At 43.9% G+C, this 27,482-nt stretch overlaps 1 protein-coding gene across 2 annotated transcripts; it reads left to right on the top strand.

Moving 5' to 3' along the window:
* The first annotated feature begins 22,250 nt into the window (after positions 1 to 22,250).
* On the top strand, positions 22,251 to 26,806 carry LOC110530210 (zona pellucida sperm-binding protein 3). Of its 2 annotated transcripts, none has more exons than XM_021613092.3 (11): positions 22,251 to 22,737; positions 22,814 to 22,929; positions 23,019 to 23,122; positions 23,930 to 24,107; positions 24,284 to 24,401; positions 24,546 to 24,631; positions 24,753 to 24,946; positions 25,105 to 25,281; positions 25,839 to 25,973; positions 26,048 to 26,176; positions 26,542 to 26,806. In XM_021613092.3, exons 1-10 carry the CDS (start codon positions 22,315 to 22,317, stop codon positions 26,170 to 26,172), a joined length of 1,656 nt encoding a protein of 551 aa, XP_021468767.2. In that variant the 5' UTR covers positions 22,251 to 22,314; the 3' UTR covers positions 26,173 to 26,176; positions 26,542 to 26,806. The 2 variants fall into 2 exon arrangements, with proteins under 2 accessions (XP_021468767.2, XP_021468768.2); XM_021613093.3 differs by having other exon boundaries at positions 26,528 to 26,616.
* Positions 26,807 to 27,482: the final 676 nt, after the last annotated feature.

Raw genomic sequence — 27,482 nt, 5'->3', positions numbered from 1 at the left:
TTATGATAAGCTGTAGACCACACTATCTATATTTTTCGTAAGACCGCACTCAACCAACTCTATGAGGCCATAAGCAAACAAGAAAATGCTCACCCAGAAGCGGTGCTCCTAGTGACCGGGGACTTTAATGCAGGTAAACGTAAATCAGGTTTACCAAATGTTTACCAGCATGTCACATGTGCAACCAGAGGAAAAAAACTCTAGACCACCTTTACGCCACACACAGAGATGCATACAAAACTCTTCCCTACCCTCCATTTGGAAAATCTGACCATAATTATATCCTCCTGATTCCTGCTTACAAGCAAAAACTAAAGCAGGAAGTACCAGTGACTCGCTCAATACGGAAGTGGTCAGATTTTTTCTTTTTTTCCATTTTTATTTACAGTAACATGCAAAACATTAACATAACAGCCAGAGGGATTCCACAAAGAAATTAGATTATTTTTTTACAAAAATAAAACGAAACCACATTATATCAATTCAAATACAAACATATAGTGAATACATTTTTTGGACATTTTGTTTTAAAGACAAAATATTTTTCCAAATCAGATAAAATTAAGAAAAGGGGTCTTTTTCTTCATAAATTTTGATTTGTGTATTAACATTTTTCCTAATAAAATAGATTTATGACATACTCACAATCAGTTGTGGAATCAGTGTAGTAAAATAATATTTCAAACTTAGAAATGTCAATGGTTGTATGCAATGAGGCCAAGATATAGTTTTACATTAGTCCAGAACACTTCACTATATAAACAATGACAGAATAAGTGTTCAATAGATTCAGTTTCTAGTTCACAAAAACTGCATTCACTGGTAACATCAGGTATCTTCAAACTCCCTATCATAAATGAGCCCAGGCGCAGCGTGCATGTAATTCCACATCTTTAATCGAAGTGAAACCTTTCACACAAAAAAACCCAAGTAAAACAGAACGAGAACGTGACGCAACCGTGGCGCACACACACTCACAGAAAATAAATAATTACCTACAAACACGGGTGGGAAAAAGCCTGCCTAAGCATGATTCCCAATCAGAGACAACGATAGACAGCTGCCTCTGATTGGGAACCATACCCAGCCAACAAAGAAATAGAAAACTAGAATGCCCACCCAAATCACACCCTGACCTAACCAAAGATAGAAATAAAAAGGCTTTCTAAGGTCAGGGCGTGACAGAATAATCATAAAGGAGATCTCCTTTACTTTATTGGTCACAATACATTTGTGTGGAGTGAGACAAGCATGGTGCCAGTTTACATCAAACAATGAAGCCCAACAAAATATTGCAGAGGGAATAGACTTCCTGTAGAAAATATCCCTTAATAATCGATTGTTGAATTTCGTATCTTGTAGACCAATGCCATTCACCTGGATATCACTTACAATCGGAGATATTCCAAAATGTGCATTATTCTGAAGTAAAGTTTTTATTCCACTAGGTATAGCTTTAATAACAGTGTCATATTCTTTGCTTGAAACCTCTAAGTTGTATCTTTCCATAAATGATCTCAGTGTAAATAGATTCCCACTAATATTAACTAATTGGCTGAGAAGGACAATGTTTATCGAGAACCATTTATGGTTAAATAACATCTTGTTTCTTTGTGATATTGACCCATTGTTCCATATAAAACATTTATGAGGTGAAAAGTTGTGTTTATACAACAAAGCCCAGCACATTAAAGCCTACTTGTGAAAAGCCTCCAGCTTCACAGGAAGTTTACCCACAATATATGGACATTGTAGTAAAAAGTTAAGCCCTTCAAACTTCTGAAAAACAAAATGAGGTATAATATTCCAGAAACTATGAAGATTTTTTATGTACCTTTTAATCCAGTTGACCTTTGATATCTGATTAAAGAGAGTGAAGTCTAAGACATTTAGACCGCCATCACAAACCCTGTTGGTGATGACATCTCTTTTTATCTTATGTGGCTTGCCTTTCCATATGAAGTTGTACAAAACCCTATCTAAGGTACAGCAAGTGGATTTGGGAATGTCAATAGATGAAAAAAAGATAGGATGCACGAGATAGCCCCTCAGCTTTGGATAAAAGCACCCTTTCTTGAAGACTTAAATCCCTCCCTAACCATGAGGATATTTTTTGTTGTTGACAGATTCAGTTACAGGGTGCAAATTAACCTGTTTGGGATAGGGGGCAGCATTTTCACATTCGGATGAAAAGCGTGCCCAGAGTAAACTTCCAGCTACTCAGGCCCAGAAGGTAATATATGCATATTATTAGTAGTATTGGATAGGAAACACTCGGAAGTTTCTAAAACTGTTTGAATTATGTCTGTGAGTATAACAGAACTCATATGGCAGGAGAAAACCTGAGAAAAATCCAACCAGAAAGTGGGAAATCTGAGGTTTGTAGTTTTTCAACTCATTGCCTTTCTAATATACAGTGTAAATGGGGTCATATTGCACTTCACAAGGCTTCCACTAGATGTCAACAGTCTTTAGAACCTTGTTTCAGGCTTCTACTGTGAAGGAGAAGAGAATAAGAGCTGATTGAGTAAGAGGTCTGGCAGAGTGCCATGAGCTCAGTCTCACGCGTGCCCGTGAGAGGTAGCTGCGTTCCTTTTCCTTTCTAAAGACAAAGGAATTCTCCGGTTGAGACATTATTGAAGATTTATGTTAAAAACATCCTAAAGGAGAAGCACGTGATGCTGCGGAGCTGAGCAGACGTTGACAAACCGAGCTCTTCAAAGTTATTCTATTTTTACCTAAATAACAACGTTGAAACAATATTCTAACATCGGCTGTTAAATTGTCAAGTACTTACCTTCCCAAAGAGCCATGGACCTCCGACCGAGAAGCAAGAAGGACGACGAAAACGTTGTTGATTCCCAAGATAACGATAACGCTACAGCTAGCAAGATTAGCATTAGCCCTCATAACTCAGACGACAGTTCCAGACTGTTGCTCTCAGCAGCCTCTTGCGAGCCTGCCGACATGCTGGCTACTCTCCTCCGGGAAATTCAGGATGGTAATAGAGGTCTTTCTCTGAAAATTGATAAGAAATTGGCTGAACTCCATTCTTCCATTGACGACCTGAAATCCTCCATGAATGATCTCCTTTTGAGAACGACTGAGGCAGAGTTGCGCATTAGCACAGTTGAAGATACCATCGCTAGACATGACCAGGTATTGATACAACTGCAAAAGGACAATGGCCACCTCAAAAACAAGGTAGATCAGATGAAGAACCAGAGTAGACGTAGTAATAGCCGTGTGGTGGGATTGAAAGAGGACAGCGAGGGCCGTGACCCGGTCCGTTTCTTCACTCAATGGATCCCGGAGGTCCTAGGCATAATCAACTTCACCAAGCCGCTGGAAATCAAACGCGCCCACAGAACATCAGCGCCGAAACCCCGGCCAGATGAGCCCCCACGAGCCGTCCTGATCAGGTTCCTCCGTTTCCAAGACAGAGAGAAGATACTGCAACTCGCAAGAGCCAAAGGGGACATCACCATCGATGGAAAGAGGGTCAGCCTTTTCCCAGATATGAGTGCGGATCTCGCCAGACGTCGCAAGCAGTTCAGACCTGCCGCCAAAGCACTGAAGGAGAAGAACATCACCGGCTACCTCATCCACCCTGCGCGGATGAAAGTTCAGTACAAAGGCCGAAGCCATCTCTTCAACACACCGGGAGAAGTGCACACTTTTCTCAAAGAACTGAGCAATGTCTGAGCCAGGACGGTCTCTCTGGGGGATAAAATGCCTTTAGTTTGTTTTCTCTTATCCGGATTGAACTGCTGGTATCTCCCGGTCACTATAATTGATTTGTACATTTTCAACTAACCGTATCTTCCCGGGGTGAGTTCTATTACATTTACAGGAGAGTATATTTTGGTTTAGTCCATATCTACTGGGCGAAGCAATAAGTGGGCTCAGGCCCACTGCTTTCCCCCTCATTTATGTTAATCTTTCGAAAAGAGACTCAAGCATCCCTTACCGTGGGCAGTAAATATTCAGCCATAAATATCTATTCACAACGTTTGTTTTCAATTTAGAGAGCTCACAGGTTTTAGTTTAAGCCAAGTTTTAGCTAGTAAGAGCAAGATGGAAAGCGAGCAGCAACGCATCTCTACAAGTGTATTCATGTTTGATTGTTGGGGTTGTTGTTTTAGTCTGACAATTGGGGTGGGTGGGATTTTTATTATTTTTTTCTTCCTTTTTCCTATGTTTATTGTTTCCTTCCTAAAGAGACACACAGGTCACTTTTGTGCTCAAACCAAAGTTGAAACACTTCCTAATTTTCTGCATATGAAAGATTTCTATTCAGTTACATATTTGAAACCCAACCTATGCTTAATCCACTAAAATATGTCACATTCAACGTAAAAGGTCTTAACAGCCCGATTAAAAGGAAAAGAGTCTAAACATACCTTAAGAAATTAAAGTCTGACATTGTCTTTTTACAAGAAACACATCTTACAGTCAGTGAACACAAGAAATTGAAGAGGGAATGGGTAGGACAAGTTTTTGCATCCTCTTTTAACTCCAAAGCAAGAGGAACTGCAATTTTGGTAAGTAGACACATCCAATTCTGCGTCAACAACACCATCTCTGATCCCTCTGGCAGGTTTGTTTTGGTGCAGGGGCATATATTTTCAGAGTCTTGGACCCTATTGAATATTTATGCTCCTAACTTCGATGACCATATGTTTATTCAGAATGTCTTCCTTCAGGTCGCTCAAGCACCACCAGGATGGCTACTGGTTGGAGGAGATAACTTTTTTTGCTTAGATACAGTTCTTGATAGGTCTTCTGATAAACCCTCACTTCTTACCAAAGCCGGCAAGCTCACCATGTCATTCACGAAAGATCTCAATTTACTAGACATCTGGAGACAGTTGCACCCACAGGATAGGGACTACTCTTTTTATTCACACCCACACAAGGCACACACACGCATAGATAACTTTTTACTTTCGACACAACTGTTTCATAGAGTGTTAGATGTCGAGTATCTCCCCAGATTGCTTAGTGACCATTCTCCTCTGGTATTATCAATCTCCATTCCTACCAAGGTAAATGGAGCATATAGATGGAGACTAAATTCTACACTCCTAAAGCAACCTGAATTTTGTGCATTCATCAAAGAGCAGATCAATATTTTTACTTTGACAAACAAACCCTCTGCTCCTGACAGTTTCATTATTTGGGACACATTGAAGGCCTATCTAAGGGGACAGATTATTCCCTATACTAAAGGGCTGAAGAAAAAATACGGCGCGGAATTGAGTGCCCTTGAATCTGAAATCTCCAAGCTAGAGAAAACCTACCAAAGAGGCCCGACTAAAGATCTATACAGGCTTTTGGTAAATAAAAAACTTAAATATAATATTCTGAACACATATCAAGCGGAGAGGGCCATCACTAAATCAAAACAGTGTTATTACAAGCTTGGAGAGAAAGCTCACAAAGTATTGGCATGGCAACTGAAAGCAGAGGAAAGTAAGAGGACAATTAATGCCATAGAAACTCTTACTAATGAGATATCTTTCGACCCTACTGAAATTAATAATACTTTTAAGAAATACTATGAAGACCTCTACACTTCCCAATCAAGCGATGATCTATCAGAGATCGACTCCTTTCTCTCCTCTCTCAACCTCCCATGCCTGTCAGGGGAAGACAGCGAGCGCCTGAGTGAACACTTCTCAGTTCCTGAATTGTTGGAGGCCATTAAATCCTTACCTTCTAATACATCTCCTGGGGAGGATGGCTTCCCTCCAGAGTTCTATAGAATTTAGGGAGCTGTTGGTCCCCTACCTTATGGAGGTACTTAAAAAAGCCAGAGAAGACAACTGCTTTCCAGAGTCCTTCTCTCAAGCAGTGATTACTGTAATCCACAAGAAAGGGAAAAACCCGCTAAAGTGCGCCTCCTATAGACCAATCTCTCTCCTTAACACAGATTGTAAACTGGTCACCAAGATGTCATCTAAGAGACTGGAGTCGTCTTCCCCTGTTGGTCAACCCAGATCAGACTGGCTTCATAATTAATAGATTGTCCTCCAATAATCTCAGAAGGTTCTTTGATATAATTCACCTTGCTAACAAAAACAAAATACCTAGTGTCGCAGTCTCCCTCGACGCTGAAAAGGCCTTTGATAGGGTTGAATGGCCATACCTCTTTCGCGTCTTGGAAAAGTTCGGTTTAGGTACCGTATTTGTAAATTTGATAAAATCACTCTACAAATCTCCTAAAGCTAGGATTGCTACCAATGGGATTACTTCCTCCTCTTTCCCTCTTTATAGGGGGAACAGACAAGGTTGCCCAATTAGCCCCCACCTCTTTGCCCTCGCCATCTGAGACTATTAGAACGTGCCCCGACATACATGGCTTTGAGGTGGGCCCCCATACCCATAAATTATCACTCTTTGCGGACGACCTTATCTTATTTCTAACAAACCCAGAACACTCCCTCTCTCACTTGCAGATCCTACTAAAGTGTTATAGTTCTTTCTCTGGATATAAGCTCAATTTTGATGAAAGCTAAATCTTACCGTTGTCTGTCTTTGACCATCATACATACCATCAAGCACAAGTTTCCTTTTAGATGGTCGCCTATGGGCTTCACATATTTGGGCATAATGGTGGATGGAAATCTGAACAACCTCTATAAACTCAATCTGGCCAGTTTGTTGCAAAAGGTGGAGGTTGACCTTTGTAAATGGATGGACTTACCTCTCACTCTACTGGGTAGAATCAATGTAATTAAAATGAATGTCCTGCCCAGATTTCTATATCTGTTTCAATCTCTCCCTGTCCCTGTTCCCGCAGCATTTTCTTCCTCTCTCGACAAGCTGACCAGACGGTTTATCTGGCACGGCAAAACCCCTAGGGTTGGCCTGGATGAACTGACCCTTGATTACAGTCAAGGGGGCTTAAACCTCCCCAATTTTAGAATGTACTACTGGGCTGCACAGTCTAGGTTTCTGGCTCAGAGGTTTGACAATGGTCCCTCTCCCTCATGGTTGAACATTGAAAAGCTTGAGGAAAATGATGACACTGGGGCAGAATTGTTTTACAAATGGGACAGTAAATCTATATTAGAACCATCACAGACAACCCTTTAATCTTACATTCTGTCCTGGCATGGTGCAAACTGCATGAGCTGTTCGGAGGAGGGGGATTCCTTTCCCCTAAAACCCCTTTATGGAACAATAGATTGATCCCTATGTTTTTCCAGAATAGTAACTTTAGACCATGGTCTGATAAGGAGATCATTCTTCTGGAACATTGTTACGAGGAGGGAGTTCTTATGTCTTTTGATCAGCTGAAACCACTTGCCTAACAGGGACTTCTTTAGCTACCTACAACTACGAAACTTTATTAGGGTGACTCTCAAGGGACAATGGAACCTACCTAAGATGTCACCTATTGAACAACTCTGCCACGCAGACCAACCACTGTTCAAGACCATTTCCCGTGTATACGATGCTCTTATGTCAGGACTAACACTGCCTGGGCTAGATAAACCCCGACTTAGATGGGAAAAAGATATGGGTATTGATCTTGATGAGGATCTATGGCGTGACCTATGCAGGGATGGTGTTACATCCACATTGAACTCCAGATACAGACTGATCCAGTTTAATTTCCTCCATCAGCTCTATATCACCCCATCTAGACTGCACAAGTTCAACCCAGATATCTCCTCCCTATGTTTTAGATGTGGCTCAGATGAAGGAACATTCCTCCATTCCACTTGGCAGTGTTCAAAACTACACGGTTTCTGGCAGGGGGTATGCGATACCATATCCTCAATTCACGGGGTTGCATTCCCTTTAGACCCGGAGGTCTGTCTACTGGGTAACTTTACTAACACCAATCTTAGGCAAAGCCATCCTATAAAGCTAACAGAAATATTGCTAGCGATCGCCAAGAAATGTATTGCCTTGAAATGGAAATTGGATTCCTCCCTGCCAGTTGCAATGTGGCTATCGGAAGTTAATAGTTGTATCCCTTTGGAGAAAATCACTTACTGCTTGAGGAATAAGTTAAAGACATTTTACAGAATTTGGCAACCTTTTATTGACTATATGGAGAATCTCCCCCCACATCTCATTGATTGAATCTATATATAATCATCACATAATGTTTCACACGTAATGTATAATATGTAGCCTACGGCAGGTGATCCAATGTCTCGTTATTTTTTCTTTTTTTCTTTTCTTATTGTATGTTTGTTTATATAATTATTATTAATATTTATTTTTGTTATGCTCGTCTGTTACTGTCACTTTGTCCTATCGTTGTCTAATATCTTTTCACTTTTGTTTTGAATGTTCTTAATTGGAAAATGCAAAAATAAAATATTTAAACAAAAAACATCCTAAAGATTGATTCTATACATCGTTTGACATGTTTCTACGACCTGTAATATAACTTTTTGGACTTGGTCTGAACTTTCGCCTGGACTTTCCCACGCCTCGTGAGTTTGTATTTGTGAACTAAACGCACTAACAAAAAGGAGGTATTTGGACATAAATGATGGACTTTAGCGAACATAACAAACATTTATTGTGGAACTGGGATTCCTGGGAGTGCATTCTGATGAAGATCATCAAAGGTAAGAGAATATATATAATGCTATTTCTGACTTCTGTTGACTCCACAACATGGTGGGTATCTGTATGGCTTGTTTTTGTGTCTGAGCGCCGTACTCAGATTATTGCATGGTGTGCTTTTTTTTGTAAAGTTTTTTTGAAATCTGACACAGCGGTTGCATTAACACCTCTCTGGGAAGAGGAAGGGCGGGGGTGTATGCTTCATGATTAACGACTCATGGTGTAATCATAACAACATACAGCAACTCAAGTCCTTCTGCTCACCCAACCTAGAAATCCTCACAATGAAATGCCGGCCATATTACCCTCCAAGAGAATTCTCGTCAGTTATCTTCACAGCTGTGTACATTCCCCACAAGCACACACCAAGATGGCCCTAAAGGACATTCACTGGACTCTATGTAAACTGGAAACCTTATATCCTGAGGCTGCATTTATTGTAGCTGGGGATTTTAACAAAGCAAATTTGAGAACAAGGCTACCTAAATTCTATCAGCATATTGATTGCACTTTTCGCAGGGGTAATACACTCGACCACTGCTACTCTAACTTCTGCGATGCATACAAAGCCCTCCTTTCAGGCAAATCCAACCACGACGCCATCTTGCTCCTACCGTCTTATAGGCAGAAACTCAAACAGGATGTACCAGTGACTAGAACTATTCAACGCTGGTCTGACTCATCGAAATCCACGCTTCAAGATTGTTTTGATCACGCGGACTGGGATATGTTCCGGTCAGCTTCAGAGAATAACATCAACCTATACGTTGACTCGGTGAGTGAATTTATAAGGAAGTGCATTGGAGATGTTGGACCAACTGTGACTATTAAAACCTACCCTGGCCTCCCGGGTGGCGCAGTGGTTAAGGGCGCTGTACTGCAGCGCCAGCTGTGCCATCAGAGTCCCTGGGTTTGCGCCCAGGCTCTGTCGTAACCGGCCACGACCGGGAGGTCCGTGGGGCGACGCACAATTGGCCTAGCGTCGTTCGGGTTAGGGAGGGCTTGGTCAGTGGGGATGTCCTTGTCTCATCGCGCACCAGCGACTCCTGTGGCGGGCCGGGCGCAGTGCACGCTAACCAAGGTTGCCAGGTGCACGGTGTAGCCTCCGACACATTAGTGTGGCTGGCTTCCGGGTTGGATGCGCGCTGTGTTAAGAAGCAGTGCGGCTGGTTGGGTTGTGTATCGGAGGACGCATGACTTTCAACCTTCGTCTCTCCCGAGCCCGTACGGGAGTTGTAGCGATGAGACAAGATAGTAGCTACTACAACAATTGGATACCATGAAATTGGGGAGAAAAAGGGAGAAAAAAATAATAATAATAATAAAAAACTACCCTAAACAGAAACCGTGGATGGATGGCGGCATTCGCGTAAAACTGAAAGCATTTAACCATGGAAAAAGGTCTGGGAATTTGGCTGAATATAAACAGTGTAGTTATTCCCTCCTTAAGGCAATCAGACAAGCGAAATGCCGGTACAGGGACAAAGTGGAGGCCCAATTCAACGGCTCAGACATGACACGTATGTGGCAGGGTCTACAGGAAATCACGAACTACAAAAAGAAAACCAGCCACATCACGGACAACGACGTCACGCTTCCAGACAAACTAAACACCTTCTTTGCCCGCTTTGAGGATAATATAGTGCCACCACCGCGAGCCGCTAACAAGAACTGAGGCGCCCCTCTTCTTCTCCGTGGCCGACGTGAGTAAAACATTTAAACGTGTTAACCCTCACAGGCCTGCTGGCCCAGACGGAATACCTAGCCGCGTCCTCAGAGCATGCGCAGACCAGCAGGCTGGTGTGTTTACAGACATATTCAATCATTCCCTATCCCAGTCTGCTGTCCCCACATGCTTCACAATGGCCTCCATGGTTCCTGTACCCAGGAAGGCAAAGATAACTGAACTAAATGAACACACTCACTTCTGTCATCCTGAAGTGCTTTAAGAGACTAGTCAAGGATCATATCATTTCCACCTTCCGGCAACCCTAGACCCACTTCAGTTTGCATACCGCCCAAACAGGTCCACAGACGATGCAATCGCCATCACACTGCACACTGCCCTATCCCATCTGGACAAGAGGAATACCTATGTAAGAATGCTGTTCATTGACTACAGCTCAGCATTCAACACCATTGTACCCTCCAAGCTCATCGTCAAGCTGGAGGCCCTGGGCCTCAACCCCGTCCTGTGCAATTGATTACTGGAATTTTCTGACGGGCTGCCCCCAGGTGGTGAACGTAAGAAACAGCATCTCTACCTCGCTGAACACTGGGGCCCCACACTGGTGCGTGCACAGCCCCCAACTGTACTCCCTGTTCACCAACGACTGCGTGGCCAACGACTGCGTGGTAACTCAACCATTAAGTTTGCAAACGACACAACAGTAGTGGGCTTGATTACCAACAACGACGAGACAGCCTACAAGGAGAAGGTGAGGGCACTCAGAGTTTTTATTTATTTGATTTCACCTTTATTTAACCAGGTAGGCAAGTTCTCATTTACAATTGCGACCTGGCCAAGATAAAGCAAAGCAGTTCGACACATACAACGACACAGAGTTACACATGGAGTAAAACAAACATACAGTCAATAATACAGTATAAACAAGTCTATATACAGTGGGGCAAAAACGTATTTAGTCAGCCACCAATTGTGCAAGTTCTCCCACTTAAAAAGATGAGAGAAGCCTGTAATTTTCATCACAGGTACACTTCAACTATGACAGACAAAATGAGACAAAAAAATCCAGAAAATCACATTGTAGGATTTTTACTGAATTTATTTGCAAATTATGGTGGAAAATAAGTATTTGGTCACCTACAAACAAGCTAGATTTCTGGCTCTTACAGATCTGTAACTTCTTCTTTAAGAGGCTCCTCTGTCCTCCACTCGTTACCTGTATTAATGGCACCTGTTTGAACTTGTTATCAGTATAAAATACACCTGTCCTCAACCTCAAACAGTCACACTCCAAACTCCACTATGGCCAAGACCAAAGAGCTGTCAAAGGACACCAGAAACAAACTTGTAGACCTGCACCAGGCTGGGAAGACTGAATCTGCAATAGGTAAGCAGCTTGGTTTGAAGAAATCAACTGTGGGAGCAATTATTAGGAAATGGAAGACATACAAGACCACTGATAATCTCCCTTGATCTGGGGCTCCACGCAAGATCTCACCCCGTGGGGTCAAAATGATCACAAGAACGGTGAGCAAAAAGTGTGAATGACCTGCAGAGAGCTGGGACCAAAGTAACAAAGCCTACCATCAGTAACACACTACGCCGCCAGGGACTCAAATCCTGCAGTGCCAGACGTGTCCCCCTGCTTAAGCCAGTACATGTCCAGGCCCGTCTGAAGTTTGCTAGAGAGCATTTGGATGATCCAGAAGAAGATTGGGAGAATGTCATATGGTCTGATGAAACCAAAATATAACTTTTTGGTAAAAACTCAACTCGTCGTGTTTGGAGGACAAAGAATGCTGAGTTGCATCCAAAGAACACCATACCTACTGTGAAGCATGGGGGTGGAAACATCATGCTTTGGGGCTGTTTTTCTGCAAAGGGACCAGGACGACTGATCCGTGTAAAGGAAAGAATGAATGGGGCCATGTATCGTGAGATTTTGAGTGAAAACCTCCTTCCATCAGCAAGGGCATTGAAGATGAAACGTGGCTGGGTCTTTCAGCATGACAATGATCCCAAACACACCGCCCGGGCAACGAAGGAGTGGCTTCGTAAGAAGCATTTCAAGGTCCTGGAGTGGCCTAGCCAGTCTCCAGATCTCAACCCCATAGAAAATCTTTGGAGGGAGTTGAAAGTCTGTGTTGCCCAGCAACAGCCCCAAAACATCACTGCTCTAGAGGAGATCTGCATGGAGGAATGGGCCAAAATACCAGCAACAGTGTGTGAAAACCTTGTGAAGAATTACAGAAAATGTTTAACCTCTGTCATTGCCAACAAAGGGTATATAACAAAGTATTGAGATAAACTTTTGTTATTGACCAAATACTTATTTTCCACCATAATTTGCAAATTAATTAATTAAAAATCCTACAATGTGATTTTCTGGATTTTTTTTCCCATTTTGTCTGTCATAGTTGAAGTGTACCTATGATGAAAATGACAGGCCTCTCTCATCTTTTTAAGTTGGAGAACTTGCACAATTGGTGGCTGACTAAATACTTTTTTGCCCCACTGTACGATGTGAGCAAATGAGGTGAGATAAGGGAGGTAAAGGCAAATAAAATGCCATGGTGGCAAAGTAAATACAATAGAGCAAGTAAAACACTGGAATGGTAGATTTGCAGTGGAAGAATGTGCAAAGTAGAAATATATGGGTTGCAAAGCAGCAAAATAAATAAATAAATAAAATAAATACAGTAGGGAAAGAGGTAGTTGTTTGGGCTAAATTATAGGTGGGCTATGTACAGGTGCAGTAATCTGTGAGCTGCTCTGACAGTTGGTGCTTAAAGCTAGTGAGGGAGATAAGTGTTTCCAGTTTCAGAGATTTTTGTAGTTCGTTCCAGTCATTGGCAGCAGAGAACTGGAAGGAGAGGCGGCCAAAGAAAGAATTGGTTTTGGGGGTGACCAGAGAGATATACCTGCTGGAGCGCGTGCTACAGGTGGGTGATGCTATGGTGACCAGCGAGCTGAGATAAGGGGGGACTTTACCTAGCAGGGTCTTGTAGATGACATGGAGCCAGTGGGTTTGGCGACGAGTATGAAGCGAGGGCCAGCCAACGAGAGCGTACAGGTCGCAATGGTGGGTAGTATTTGGGGCTTTGGTGACAAAACAGATTGCACTGTGATAGACTGCATCCAATTTGTTGAGTAGGGTATTGGAGGCTATTTTGTAAATGACATCGCCGAAGTCGAGGATTGGTAAGATGGTCAGTTTTACAAGGGTATGTTTGGCAGCATGAGTGAAGTATGCTTTGTTGCGAAATAGGAAGCCAATTCTAGATTTAACTTTGGAATGGAGATGTTTGATGTGGGTCTGGAAGGAGAGTTTACAGTCTAACCAGACACCTAGGTATTTGCAGTTGTCCACGTATTCTAAGTCAGAGCCATCCAGAGTAGTGATGTTGGACAGGCGGGAAGGTGCAGGCAGCGATCGGTTGAAGAGCACGCATTTAGTTTTACTTGTATTTAAGAGCATTTGAAGGCCACGGAAGGAGAGTTGTATGGCATTGAAGCTTGTCTGGAGGGTTGTTAACACAGTGTCCAAAGAAGGGCCAGAAGTATACAGAATGGGGTGGTCTGTGTAGAGGTGGATCAGAGACTCACCAGCAGCAAGAGCAACATCATTGATGTATACAGAGAAGAGAGTCGGTCCAAGAATTGAACCCTGTGGCACCCCCATAGAGACTGCCAGAGGTCTGGACAGCAGACCCTCCGATTTGACACACTGAACTCTATCAGAGAAGTAGTTGGTGAACCAGGCGAGGCAATCATTTGAGAAACCAAGGCTGTCGAGTCTGCCGATGAGGATGTGGTGATTGACAGAGTCGAAAGCCTTGGCCAGATCAATGAATACGGCTGCACAGTAATGTTTCTTATCGATGGCGGTTAAGATATCGTTTAGGACCTTAAGCGTGGCTGAGGTGCACCCATGACCAGCTCTGAAACCAGATTGCATAGCAGAGAAGGTATGGTGAGATTCGAAATGGTCGGTAATCTGTTTGTTGACTTGGCTTTCGAAGACCTTAGAAAGGCAGGGTAGGATAGATATAGGTCTGTAGCAGTTGAGCACTCTTGAGTCAAGAGTGTCCCCCCCTTTGAAGAGGGGGATGACCGCAGCTGCTTTCCAATCTTTGGGAATCTCAGACAGAAAGAGAGGTTGAACAGGCTAGTAATATGGGTGGCAACAATTTCGGCAGATCATTTTAGAAAGAAAGGGTCCAGATTGTCTAGCCCGGCTGATTTGTAGGGGTCTAGATTTTGCAGCTATTTCAGAACATCAGCTGACTGGATTTGGGAGAAGGAGAAATGGGGAAGGCTTGGGCGAGTTGCTGTGGGGGGTGCAGTGCTGTTGACCGGGGTAAGAGTAGCCAGGTGGAAAGCATGGCCAGCCATAGAAAAATGCTTATTGAAATTCTCAATTATGGTGGATTTATCAGTGGTGACAGTGTTTCCTATCTTCAGTGCAGTGGGCAGCTGGGAGGAGGTGTTCTTATTCTCCATGGACTTTACAGTGTCCCAGAACTTTTTGAGTTAGTGTTGCAGGAAGCAAATTTCTGCTTAAAAAAGCTAGCCTTGGCCTTTCTAACTGCCGGTGTATAATGGTTTCTAGCTTCCCTGAACAGCTGCATATCACGGGGGCTGTTAGATGCTAATGCAGAACGCCATTTTGTGTTGGTTAAGGGCAGTCAGGTGTGGGGAGAACCAAGGCCTATATCTGTTCCTGGTTCTAAATTTCTTGAATGGGGCATGGTTATTTAAGATGGTTAGGAAAGCATTCAAAAAAAATACCCAGGCATCCTCTACTGACGGGATGAGATCAATATCCTTCCAGGATACCCCGGCCAGGTCGATTAGAAAGGCCTGCTCGCTGAAGTGTTTCAGGGAGCGTTTGACAGTGATGAGTGGAGGTCATTTGACCGCTGACCCATTACAGATGCAGGCAATGAGGCAGTGATCGCTGAGATCTTGGTTGAAGACAGCAGAGGTGTATTTAGAGGGCAAGTTGGTTAGGATGATATCTATGAGGGTGCCCGTGTTTAAGGCTTTGGGGAGGTACCTGGTAGGTTCATTGGTAATTTGTGTGAGATTGAGGGCATCAAGCTGTTTTGCTACCTGACAAATTTACGGTTTTTACTTTTTAATTACCGTTTATATTTTTGTTTTTTCCTACTCAACTTTTTCACTCCGGACGCTTTATCTGGACACGATTCGTCAGGACCTCCAACAGCCGAAGCTAAGTAGTAACATTAACATGATGCCTTCTAATTGTAGTCGCTGTACTCGCCTTACGGCGAGGATAGCTGTGCTACAAGCCCAGCTTCAGACGCAATCGCTAGGCAAGGGTAATTTCAGTGTAGGAAAGGATGAAACAGCGTCTGTGCCACCAGTAAGTACAGATAGTAGTATAAATCCCCTGGCACAGTCCCCGCAGCCGGACAACTTTCTCACGGTTTCTGGAAGGAAATGCTGTAGGAACGCTCAACCGGTGTCGCTCATTCAGCCGACAGAAACTTTCAACCGGTTTTCCCCATTAAGCAGCGGGTCGGAGTCAGAGGCCGAGTCTTCTCTGGTCTCTACTCCTCCCGTTACGGGGTCTGAGACGCCGAAGCTTCCCACCATTAGCTCTGACAAATTGAAAACTCTAGTCATTGGCGACTCCATTACCCGCAGTATTAGACTTGAGAATCATCCAGCGATCATACACTGTTTACCGGGGGGCAGGGCTACCGACGTTAAGGCTAATCTGAAGATGGTGCTGGCTAAAGCTAAAACTGGCGAGTGTAGAGAGTATAGAGATATTGTTATCCACGTCGGCACCAACGATGTTAGGATGAAACAGTCAGAGATCACCAAGCGCAACATAGCTTCTGCGTGTAAATCAGCTAGAAAGATGTGTCGGCATCGAGTAATTGTCTCTGGCCCCCTCCCAGTTAGGGGGAGTGATGAGCTCTACAGCAGAGTCTCACAACTCAATCGCTGGTTGAAAACTGTTTTCTGCCCCTCCCAAAAGATAGAATTTGTAGATAATTGGCCCTCTTTCTGGGACTCGCCCACAAACAGGACCAAGCCTGACCTGCTGAGGAGTGACGGACTCCATCCTAGCTGGAGGGGTGCTCTCATTTTATCTACCAACATAGACAGGGCTCTAACTCCTCTAGCTCCACAATGAAATAGGGTGCAGGCCAGGCAGCAGGCTGTTAGCCAGCCTGCCAGCATAGTGGAGTCTGCCACTAGCACAGTCAGTGTAGTCAGCTCAGCTATCACCATTGAGACCGTGTCTGTGCCTCGACCTAGGTTGGGCAAAACTAAACATGGCGGTGTTCGCCTTAGCAATCTCACTAGGATAAAGACCACCTCCATTCCTGTCATTATTGAAAGAGATCATGATACCTCACATCTCAAAATAGGGCTACTTAATGTTAGATCCCTTACTTCAAAGGCAATTATAGTCAATGAACTAATCACTGATCATAATCTTGATGTGATTGGCCTGACTGAAACATGGCTTAAGCCTGATGAATTTACTGTGTTAAATGAGGCCTCACCTCCTGGCTACACTAGTGACCATATCCCCCGTGCATCCCGCAAAGGCGGAGGTGTTGCTAACATTTACGATAGCAAATTTCAATTTACAAAAAAAAAAATGACGTTTTCGTCTTTTGAGCTTCTAGTCATGAAATCTATGCAGCCTACTCAATCACTTTTTATAGCTACTGTTTACAGGCCTCCTGGGCCATATACAGCGTTCCTCACTGAGTTCCCTGAATTCCTATCGGACCTTGTAGTCATAGCGGATAATATTCTAATCTTTGGTGACTTTAATATTCACATGGAAAAGTCCACAGACCCACTCCAAAAGGCTTTCGGAGCCATCATCGACTCAGTGGGTTTTGTCCAACATGTCTCTGGACCCACTCACTGTCACAGTCATACGCTGGACCTAGTTTTGTCCCATGGAATAAATGTTGTGGATCTTAATGTTTTTCCTCATAATCCTGGACTATCGGACCACCATTTTATTACGTTTGCAATTGCAACAAATAATCTGCTCAGACCCCAACCAAGGATCATCAAAAGTCGTGCTATAAATTCACAGACAACACAAAGATTCCTTGATGTCCTTCCAGACTCCTTCTGCCTACCCAAGGACGCCAGAGGACAAAAATCAGTTAACCACCTAACTGAGGAACTCAACTTAACCTTGCGCAATACCCTAGATGCAGTTGCACCCCTAAAAACTAAAAACATTTCTCATAAGAAACTAGCTCCCTGGTACACAGAAAATACCCGAGCTCTGAAGCAAGCTTCCAGAAAATTGGAACGGAAATGGCGCCACACCAAACTGGAAGTCTTCCGACTAGCTTGGAAAGACAGTACTGTGCAGTACCGAAGAGCCCTTACTGCTGCTCGATCATCCTATTTTTCTAACTTAATTGAGGAAAATAAGAACAATCCGAAATTCCTTTCTGATACTGTCGCAAAGCTAACTAAAAAGCAGCATTCCCCAAGAGAGGATGACTTTCACTTTAGCAGTGATAAATTCATGAACTTCTTTGAGGAAAAGATTATGATTATTAGAAAGCAAATTACGGACTCTTCCTTAAATCTGCGTATTCCTTCAAAGCTCAGTTGTCCTGAGTCTGCACAACTCTGCCAGGACCTAGGATCAAGAGAGACACTCAAGTGTTTTAGTACTATATCTCTTGACACAATGATGAAAATAATCATGGCCTCTAAACCTTCAAGCTGCATACTGGACCCTATTCCAACTAAACTACTGAAAGAGCTGCTTCCTGTGCTTGGCCCTACTATGTTGAACATAATAAACGGCTCTCTATCCACCGGATGTGTACCAAACTCACTAAAAGTGGCAGTAATAAAGCCTCTCTTGAAAAAGCCAAACCTTGACCCAGAAAATATAAAAAACTATCGGCCTATATCGAATCTTCCATTCCTCTCAAAAATTTTAGAAAAGGCTGTTGCGCAACAACTCACTGCCTTCCTGAAGACAAACAATGTATACGAAATGCTTCAGTCTGGTTTTAGACCCCATCATAGCACTGAGACGGCACTTGTGAAGGTGGTAAATGACATTTTAATGGCATCGGACCGAGGCTCTGCATCTGTCCTCGTGCTCCTAGACCTTAGTGCTGCTTTTGATACCATCGATCACCACATTCTTTTGGAGAGATTGGAAACCCAAATTGGTCTACACGGACAAGTTCTGGCCTGGTTTAGATCTTATCTGTCGGAAAGATATCAGTTTGTCTCTGTGAATGGTCTGTCCTCTGACAAATCAACTGTAAATTTCGGTGTTCCTCAAGGTTCCGTTTTAGGACCACTATTGTTTTCACTATATATTTTACCTCTTGGGGATGTTATTCGAAAACATAATGTTAACTTTCACTGCTATGCAGATGACACACAGCTGTACATTTCAATTAAACATGGTGAAGCCCCAAAATTGCCCTTGCTAGAAGAATGTGTTTCAGACATAAGGAAGTGGATGGCTGCAAACTTTCTACTTTTAAACTCGGACAAAACAGAGATGCTTGTTCTAGGTCCCAAGAAACAAAGAGATCTTCTGTTGAATCTGACAATTAATCTTAATGGTTGTACAGTCGTCTCAAATAAAACTGTGAAGGACCTCGGCGTTACTCTGGACCCTGATCTCTCTTTTGAAGAACATATCAAGACCATTTCAAGGACAGCTTTTTTCCATCTACGTAACATTGCAAAAATCAGGAACTTTCTGTCCAAAAATGATGCAGAAAAATTAATCCATGCTTTTGTCACTTCCAGGTTAGACTACTGCAATGCTCTACTTTCCGGCTACCCGGATAAAGCACTAAATAAACTTCAGTTAGTGCTAAATACGGCTGCTAGAATCCTGACTAGAACCAAAAAATTTGATCATATTACTCCAGTGCTAGCCTCTCTACACTGGCTTCCTGTCAAAGCAAGGGCTGATTTCAAGGTTTTACTGCTAACCTACAAAGCATTACATGGGCTTGCTCCTATCTATCTCTCTGATTTGGTCCTGCCGTACATACCTACACGTACGCTACGGTCACAAGACGCAGGCCTCCTAATTGTCCCTAGAATTTTTAAGCAAACAGCTGGAGGCAGGGCTTTCTCCTATAGAGCTCCATTTTTATGGAACGGTCTGCCTACCCATGTCAGAGACGCAAACTCGGTCTCAACCTTTAAGTCTCTACTGAAGACTCATCTCTTCAGTGGGTCATATGATTGAGTGTAGTCTGGCCCAGGAGTGGGAGGGTGAACGGAAAGGCTCTGGAGCAACGAACCACCCTTGCTGTCTCTGCCTGGCCGGTTCCCCTCTTTCCACTGGGATTCTCTGCCTCTAACCCTATTACAGGGGCTGAGTCACTGGCTTTACTGGGGCTCTCTCATGCCGTCCCTGGAGGAGGTGCGTCACCTGAGTGGGTTGAGTCACTGATGTGGTCATCCTGTCTGGGTTGGCGCCCCCCCCCCCCCCTTAAGTTGTGCCGTGGCGGAGGTCTTTGTGGGCTATACTCAGCCTTGTCTCAGGATGGTAAGTTGGTGGTTGAAGATATCCCTCTAGTGGTGTGGGGGCTGTGCTTTGGCAAAGTGGGTGGGGTTATATCCTTCCTGTTTGGCCCTGTCCGGGGGTGTCCTCGGAGTGGGCCACAGTGTCTCCTGACCCCTCCTGTCTCAGCCTCCAGTATTTATGCTGCAGTAGTTTATGTGTCGGGGGGCTAGGGTCAGTTTGTTATATCTGGAGTACTTCTCCTGTCCTATTCGGTGTCCTGTGTGAATCTAAGTGTGCGTTCTCTAATTCTCTCCTTCTCTCTTTCTCTCTCTCGGAGGACCTGAGCCCTAGGACCATGCCCCAGGACTACCTGACATGATGACTCCTTGCTGTCCCCAGTCCACCTGGCTGTGCTGCTGCTCCAGTTTCAACTGTTCTGCCTTATTATTATTCGACCATGCTGATCATTTATGAACATTTGAACATCTTGGCCATGTTCTGTTATAATCTCCACCCGGCACAGCCAGAAGAGGACTGGCCATCCCACATATGCTCTCTCTAATTCTCTCTTTCTTTCTCTCTCTCGGAGGACCTGAGCCCTAGGACCATGCCCCAGGAATACCTGACATGATGACTCCTTGCTGTCCCCAGTCCACCTGACTGTGCTGCTGCTCCAGTTTCAACTATTCTGCCTTATTATTATTTGACCATGCTGGTCATTTATGAACATTTGAACATCTTGACCATGTTTTGTTATAATCTCCACCCGGCACAGCCAGAAGAGGACTGGCCACCCCACATAGCCTGGTTCCTCTCTAGGTTTCTTCCTAGGTTTTGGCCTTTCTAGGGAGTTTTTCCTAGCCACCGTGCTTCTTCACCTGCATTGCTTGCTGTTTGGGGTTTTAGGCTCGGTTTCTGTACAGCACTTTGAGATATCAGCTGATGTACGAAGGGCTATATAAAATAAATTTGATTTGATTTGATTTGATTAGGATGGCTGGGGTGTTAAGCATGTTCCAGTTTAGGTCGCCTAGCAGCACGAGCTCTGAAAATAGATGGGGGGCAATCAGTTCACATATGGTGTCCAGAGCACAGCTGGGGGCAGAGGGTGGTCTATAGCAGGCGGCAATGGTGAGAGACTTGTTTTTAGAGAGGTGGATTTTTAAAAGTAGAAGTTCAAATTGTTTGGGTACAGACCTGGATAGTAGGACAGAACTCTGCAGGCTATCTTTGCAGTAGATTTCAACACCGCCCCCTTTGGCAGTTCTATCTTGTCTGAAAATGTTGTCGTTTGGGATGAACATTTCAGAATTTTTGGTGGTCTTCCTAAACCAGGATTCAGACACAGCTAGAACAGTGTGTGGAGTGTGGTGTCAGGAAAACAACTTCTCACTCAACGTCAAAAAATATGATCATGGACATCAGGAAACAGCTGAAGGAGCCCCCCCCACCCCACCACCTACATCGAAGGGACACCAGTGGAGAAAGTGGAAAGTTCCTCAGCATACACATCAACGACAAACTGAAATGGTCCACCCACACAGACAGTGTGGTGAAGAAGGTGCAACAGCGCCTCTTCAACCTCAGGAGGCTGAAGAAATGTGGCTTGTCACCCAAAACCCTGACTGACTTTTACAGATCCACAATCGAGAGCCTCCTGTCAGGATGTATCACAGCCTGGTACAGCAACTGCTTGCCCTCAACCGCAAGGCTCTATCAGAGGGTGGTGCGGTCTGCACAACGCATCACCGGGGGCAAACTACCTGCCCACCATGACATCTATAGCACCCGATGTCACAGGTAGGCAAAAAAAAATTATCAAAGACAACAGCCACCCGAGCCACTGCCTGTTCACACCGCTACCATCCAGAAGGTGAGGTCAGTACAGGTGCATCGAAGCTGGGACCGAGAGACTGAAGAACAGCTTCTATCTCAAGGCCATCAGACTGCTAAACAGCAGTCACTAACTCAGAGTGGCTGCTGCCTACATGAAGACCCAATCACTGGCCACGTTAACAAATGGATCATTAGTCACTTTAAATGATGCCACTTAATAATGTTTACATATCTTACAATACTCATATCATATTTATGTACTGTATTTTATACCATCTATTTCACCTTGCCTATGCAGCTTGGCCGTTGTTCACTGTGGAACCGCATATGTAAATTTTCTCATTCACCCATTTTAGATGTGTGTATTAGTTGTAGTTGTTGGGGAACTGTTAGATTACTTGTTAGATATTACTGCACTGTCGGAACCAGAAGCACAAGCATTTCGCTACACTCACATTAACATCTGCTAACCATGTGTATGTGAGAAATAAAATGTGATTTGATTTGAACATGTGTGCCAATTAAAGATCTTGACTAATCAGATGCAAGGCCAAATTAGGGTGTAATCCAGCCCAGGTGTGCAACCTGGTTGTTTGATAAAAGCTACCTCAGTTTCATCAATTGTAGCATAGCAGAGGCGCGCTGTCCTCTAACCTACAGAGTCACATTAGTTGTTGGCATGGGACTCATGATGGCAAACACGCTCAGGTTATTGTTCAAGCAACTGGTTTGGTTTTTAGTTGTGGATAACTTCTTAATCTCTCCTGCTTTGTCATATACTTATAGCACTGAAACATGGCAACAACTTCCAAGGCGACCACCGCAATTTGACAATCATCCACGCTTTAAACAGCCTCCACTCCAACAAACAGTTTCAAGGCCAGTTCCAGTAGAAACTGTCGCTGTGACGTGCCATTCAGACTACATGGAGATAGTCGTGAAGGCTGATCTGTTTCAACTCGGTAATCTAATCGATGTGGAGGACCTGCGACTTGGAGTTGAACAGTACCAAGACCAAGAGCCGTGTAGGGCTACAGCTTCAGCAGCCGGAGATGAGTACAGAATATTTGCAGCACTTTCGGACTGTGGAACCAAGTACATGGTAATATATATTTTTTCAATCAGTAGTTGACTTCTTGAGAGAACCTTCTCTTAAATGCTGTTTTGTGACTCCCCAGCTGAATGAAGACTCATTGATCTACGCAAACCTCCTCAGATATATACCCAGAACCACACCAGATGGTGTTATTCGAATGGCTGGTGCTGTAATCCCAATTGAGTGTCATTATGAAAGGTGAGTTGTGGCTATACTGTTGTATGACGGTCATAGGAATCCTGCATTGACCTATTGGTGTATTTACCAGTCTGTACTTTCTGTTTCAGGAAGTACAGTTTGGACAGCTCTTCTCTCCAGCCGACCTGGATCCCTTTCACCGCCACAGTGTCTGCTGAAGACACCCTGCAGTTCTCATTGAAGCTTATGACAAGTGGGTATATAAATCCTGGGCTGCATTTCGCAGGGTCCAATTTTGTTGACCATTCAGATAATAAATCAAAAGGATACAATGGCGCTCTCCCAGAAGCTTGTTAAAACCCGTGAATTGAATGTTAAGATATTAAATTTATTTATATAGCCCTTCTTACATCACCTGATATGTCAAAGTGCTGTACAGAAACCCAGCCTAAAACTGCAAGCAATGTAGGTGTAGAAGCACGGTGGCTAGGAAACTCCCTAGAAAGGCTCTGAGGGATGGCCAGTCCTCTTCTAGCTGTGCCGGGTGGAGATTATAACAGAACATGGCAACGATGTTCAAATGTTCATGCATGGTCAAATAATAATAATCACAGTAGTTGTCGAGGGTGCAACAGGTCAGCACCTCAGGAGTAAATGTCAGTTGGCTTTTCAAGGGCTGATCATTGAGAGTATCTCTACCGCTCCTGCTGTCTCTAGAGTTGAAAACAGCAGGTCTGGAACAGGTAGCACGTCCGGCGAACAGGTCAGGGTTCCATAGCCGCAGGCAGATATAAATGTACTATGTAGCACATATGCCCCTCTGACATGCAAAATACGGGATCACATCAGACAACTGTTATTGGGGACACTTCTCTCTGCAACGTTATACAGCTTGCCTTCTAAACATGGCCCTCATTTTAACCCATTATTAGATGCTCACTAGTTGAGCGCCTATTGACAATATGTTCTGGCCGGGGTAGCTTTAATAGCGACTCGCGTTCGTAACTTTAAAACGCATTGCTTGCAGTATGGCCTTTCTTTACTGCCATTTCCTTTCCAGGTGACTGGCTCTATGAGCGGGGTTCTGGAGTCTACTTCCTGGGTGATCTCATCAACATTGAGGCGTCGGTCAGGGTTGCTCACCACACCAGGCTCAGGGTCTTTGTTAGCAGCTGCGTGGCCACACTGGACCCTGATAGCAACTCTGTCCCCAGATATGTCTTCATTGAGAGTGATGGGTAAGCAGGGGGGGATGCCTTAGAACGACTATTCTCCGGCTGGCCCGTAGAGAACGATGGAATGCCATTTGAGGGCTTCCACCATTTTTAAAGTAGTCAACTGGTTTCTTTGAGACTTCTCAATTGGTTACTAAGGAAGATGCCCCAATATGTTTTTTAATATTATCTCCCTCCAGGTGCTTGATGGATTCCCAACTGCCTGGTTCCCGCTCTGGTTTCATGCGTAGAACCCAGGACAACAAGCTCGGGTTCCACATTGATGCCTTTAGGTTCCACCAGGGGGACAGGGCAGAGGTGAGGGCGGTATTTAATAAAAACAATGTTGTCGAGGCCATTATGGGTACTGTAGTTAAATTATTCTACAGTAACATAATTTTTAGACATTATGTAGGCTACTGTGATTCTGCATCTTTGTTTTGCTTATCCTGTTTTTCATAGCTGTACATCACCTGCCACCTTGTGGCAGTCCCTGTCATGGACCATGCAGAGCCTAGCAACAAGGCATGCTCCTTCATTGATGGCAGGTGGGAGAAGTCACATTTCCTTAGCTACTGTTACTGGGCTGTGACCTATTACTGGAATAACCATAGCTTTTTTTTAAGTGATGTGTTCTTGGTCCATGAGTAGATCTTTCATACATTTCAGATGGAGGTCTGCTGATGAGAATGATTTGCTATGTGGGCATTGTCCAAGCCTGAGTAGACAGAAGGGGGTTGATCAAGCTCCAGCACAACGTCCCCTCAGTCCAAGACTAGGTGGTAGCCAACTTGAACCTCGTGTCTACCGCAACAAACCCCCAGCCTCTGACAATTGGAGTATTGGGATGAAGGCCAAGAAAGGTGTATTTGACATCTTAATCCCTCTATTCCATCACCACCTTCTCAAAACACATTTCAGGGGCGGGACCTTCCCTCAATTTCCATCTCAACCATATTCGAGAAGACTAATTGAGTGTCTTGACTGCAAATGTATGTGTTTAATTAATGTGTCATTTTAGTATGGGACCAGGATACTACTTTGGGCCCCATGATGGTCCTCCCAAGTAAACAGAAGAGTACACCTCTATCTCCACGGACGAGTGGAGGTATCGATATACCTGGCTTCCCTGCCTTAACAGGGGACAGGAAGCCCGTATCACCTGGCAGTCGTTGGCGTGGCATGGACTTCAAGAGAGGTAATTTGATTCTGACATGGCATAATCTTATTCCTTATGTAGGTGAACTACCTTTGAACAGGTAGTCTTGAGAACCCAACCCTAGGCAACAGCACTAACTAGGGTCTGGTTTCAATGACTGACTCGTTTGGCAACTTCTCCCAACAAATCACGAGGCAGAACGTCATGATCTGAAACCAAATTTTTCAGGGCATACCTTTGCAGTGGTTTTAGTGAAGGTAGTTGAGGCAAACTAGCCACTCATTAAAAATAAGTAATCTCCATCTTGCTAGCTATTTTGTATGTATTCAAGCGGATAAGGTAGTGACATAGGCAGACTTAGTTCCTCTATGCCAAACTTGCGTTCTAGTACGTACAGAAGTGTAAAGCCAGCTTTTAAAATGTGTGGGAGGCAACCAGGATGTCTAGACTATTGCCCAGACCATGATGCACTGGTTAAAAGTAGTGCACTCTATATAGGTCATTGGGTGCCACTTCGGACACCTGTCTTTTCCTATCCTTATAGGATAGCAATTCTGCCAACACTGGCTGTGTTAATCTGTTACATTTAATTCCAGGACCTTATTTCGCCCAATCCCAAAATGAGGCTAGTCCCTTGGGCCCAAGGGTCGGACCCAACAACAAGCACGGTCTCATTAGCTCTGCAACATATGATGGCTTCATCAGGCAGAAAGGACTAATCGCCCAAAGAGGTAATGACAGTACGTTACTGTTTTGAATGAATGATAATTGCATGTAGGCTCTGTGCTAAATAGTCTGTTCTCAGAGCTGGAGGCCACTCCAGACCCTGAGTTGATTCCTACACCTGAGCCCATTGGCGACCTTGAGGTTACCACAGAGAAAGAGGGTCTGGGTGAAGAGGAGGATCAGTATGAGATTGGAACCTATTGAAAGGGTATGTATGGGATGATGGTACTGCTATTATAGAGGGAAATAACCTGCACATGGCAAGCAGGTTAGCACTTATTGGGATGGCTCCACAGAATATTCACTAGCTGGCACAGCCACAAGGTAATAAAATATGATTTTTAAACATTAACCTCACTGCCAACCCTAATGTCTAACATTAAATTAAAAGCATACATTGTTACAATGTAGCCAATTTTGACTTTCCATCTGGCACATCTAGTGGAAATCGCTCAGTTCTGCCTCCAGGACAATACCGTCTCAATAAATGTCAACCTGCACATGGCAATTGCCAGTATCACTTTTAAATATCTGCTTTTGATGTGGTTTCATAAAGAAGGGTTATGTTCCCAGTCCACTATCAAATTTCTAGAATTGGAAGGCGCAGTTGTCGTGGTGGCCCTTAATAGACTTGCTCCAAGCAGCAGCACACCAACTCACTGAGGTTGGTGCCGGTCCTGATGTCCCAGCACACAAGGCGGATGACCCTCCAACAAAGTGACATAAGCACCACATCTGCTCCTGGCGAACTCAACCAGTGACTGGACTACCACAACACTGAGAAAATATCTCAAGAGATGCCTGTTAATCTCTTTGAAAAATAAATGATTTAATGCTACTTAGACTGACTTTCTGTCTTCACCATTATGCACTACATGCTAGAGTAATCTGAAATATTGCCTTCATTTGTTAAAGTGAGGGCCTGTTGCTGCCAACTGACATTTCCTAGCTTAGTCTTTGGTCTGTATTGGTGTTTGCGTAGCCAGACATCACATCCTGGATTAATGTGACTCTGTCCCGAGGTTCCTGATTGAGCATGTAAGCTACAGGGCATTCAGACATTGGGCTTGCTATGAAGGGTCTGAGCAATGGGTGGACTGCACAGGAGGTTGGTGGCCCCTTAATTGGGGAGACCGGGCTTGTGTTAACTGCAGTGGAATGGTATCAAACCCATGGTTTCCAAGTGTTTGCCATTCTTCCCTCAACCTCCACTGGCGGACTGGAACCAGAAATCGGCACTGGCATTTCTAACTGGTCCTGTTCCTTAAGGAGAAGTGTGTCTTTAATTCTGTGCATAACACTTGTATCTTTTATCAAAGTTTATGATGAGAATTTCTGCAAATTAATGTGGCTCTCTGCAAATTCGGCGACGTTTTTGAAGCACAACATTAATGCGCCAACTGATTTTTGGATATAAATATGAACCTTATCGAACAAAACATTTGTGTAACAAGAAGCCCTATGAGTGCCATCTGAATATCAAAGGTTAGTGATTAATGTTCTCTTTCTGCTTT

The sequence above is a fragment of the Oncorhynchus mykiss genome, chromosome 8, assembly GCF_057628025.1.
Source record: "Oncorhynchus mykiss isolate SJ-2025 chromosome 8, ASM5762802v1, whole genome shotgun sequence".
Classification (NCBI taxonomy): domain Eukaryota; kingdom Metazoa; phylum Chordata; class Actinopteri; order Salmoniformes; family Salmonidae; genus Oncorhynchus; species Oncorhynchus mykiss.
Note: the sequence above shows the minus strand (reverse complement) of the source record. Positions and strands in the feature narration are given on the sequence as shown.

What these genes read in the sequence shown, in the direction of transcription:
- LOC110530210 (XM_021613092.3), top strand. Translation starts at nt 22,315, where the DNA reads ATGGGACTCATGATGGCAAACACGCTCAGGTTATTGTTCAAGCAACTG. An exon ending in ATTGAGTGTCATTATGAAAG is followed by an intron (nt 22,930 to 23,018) that starts GTGAGTTGTGGC and finishes TTTCTGTTTCAG; the next exon opens with GAAGTACAGTTTGGACAGCT. An exon ending in ACCAGGGGGACAGGGCAGAG is followed by an intron (nt 24,402 to 24,545) that starts GTGAGGGCGGTA and finishes TGTTTTTCATAG; the next exon opens with CTGTACATCACCTGCCACCT.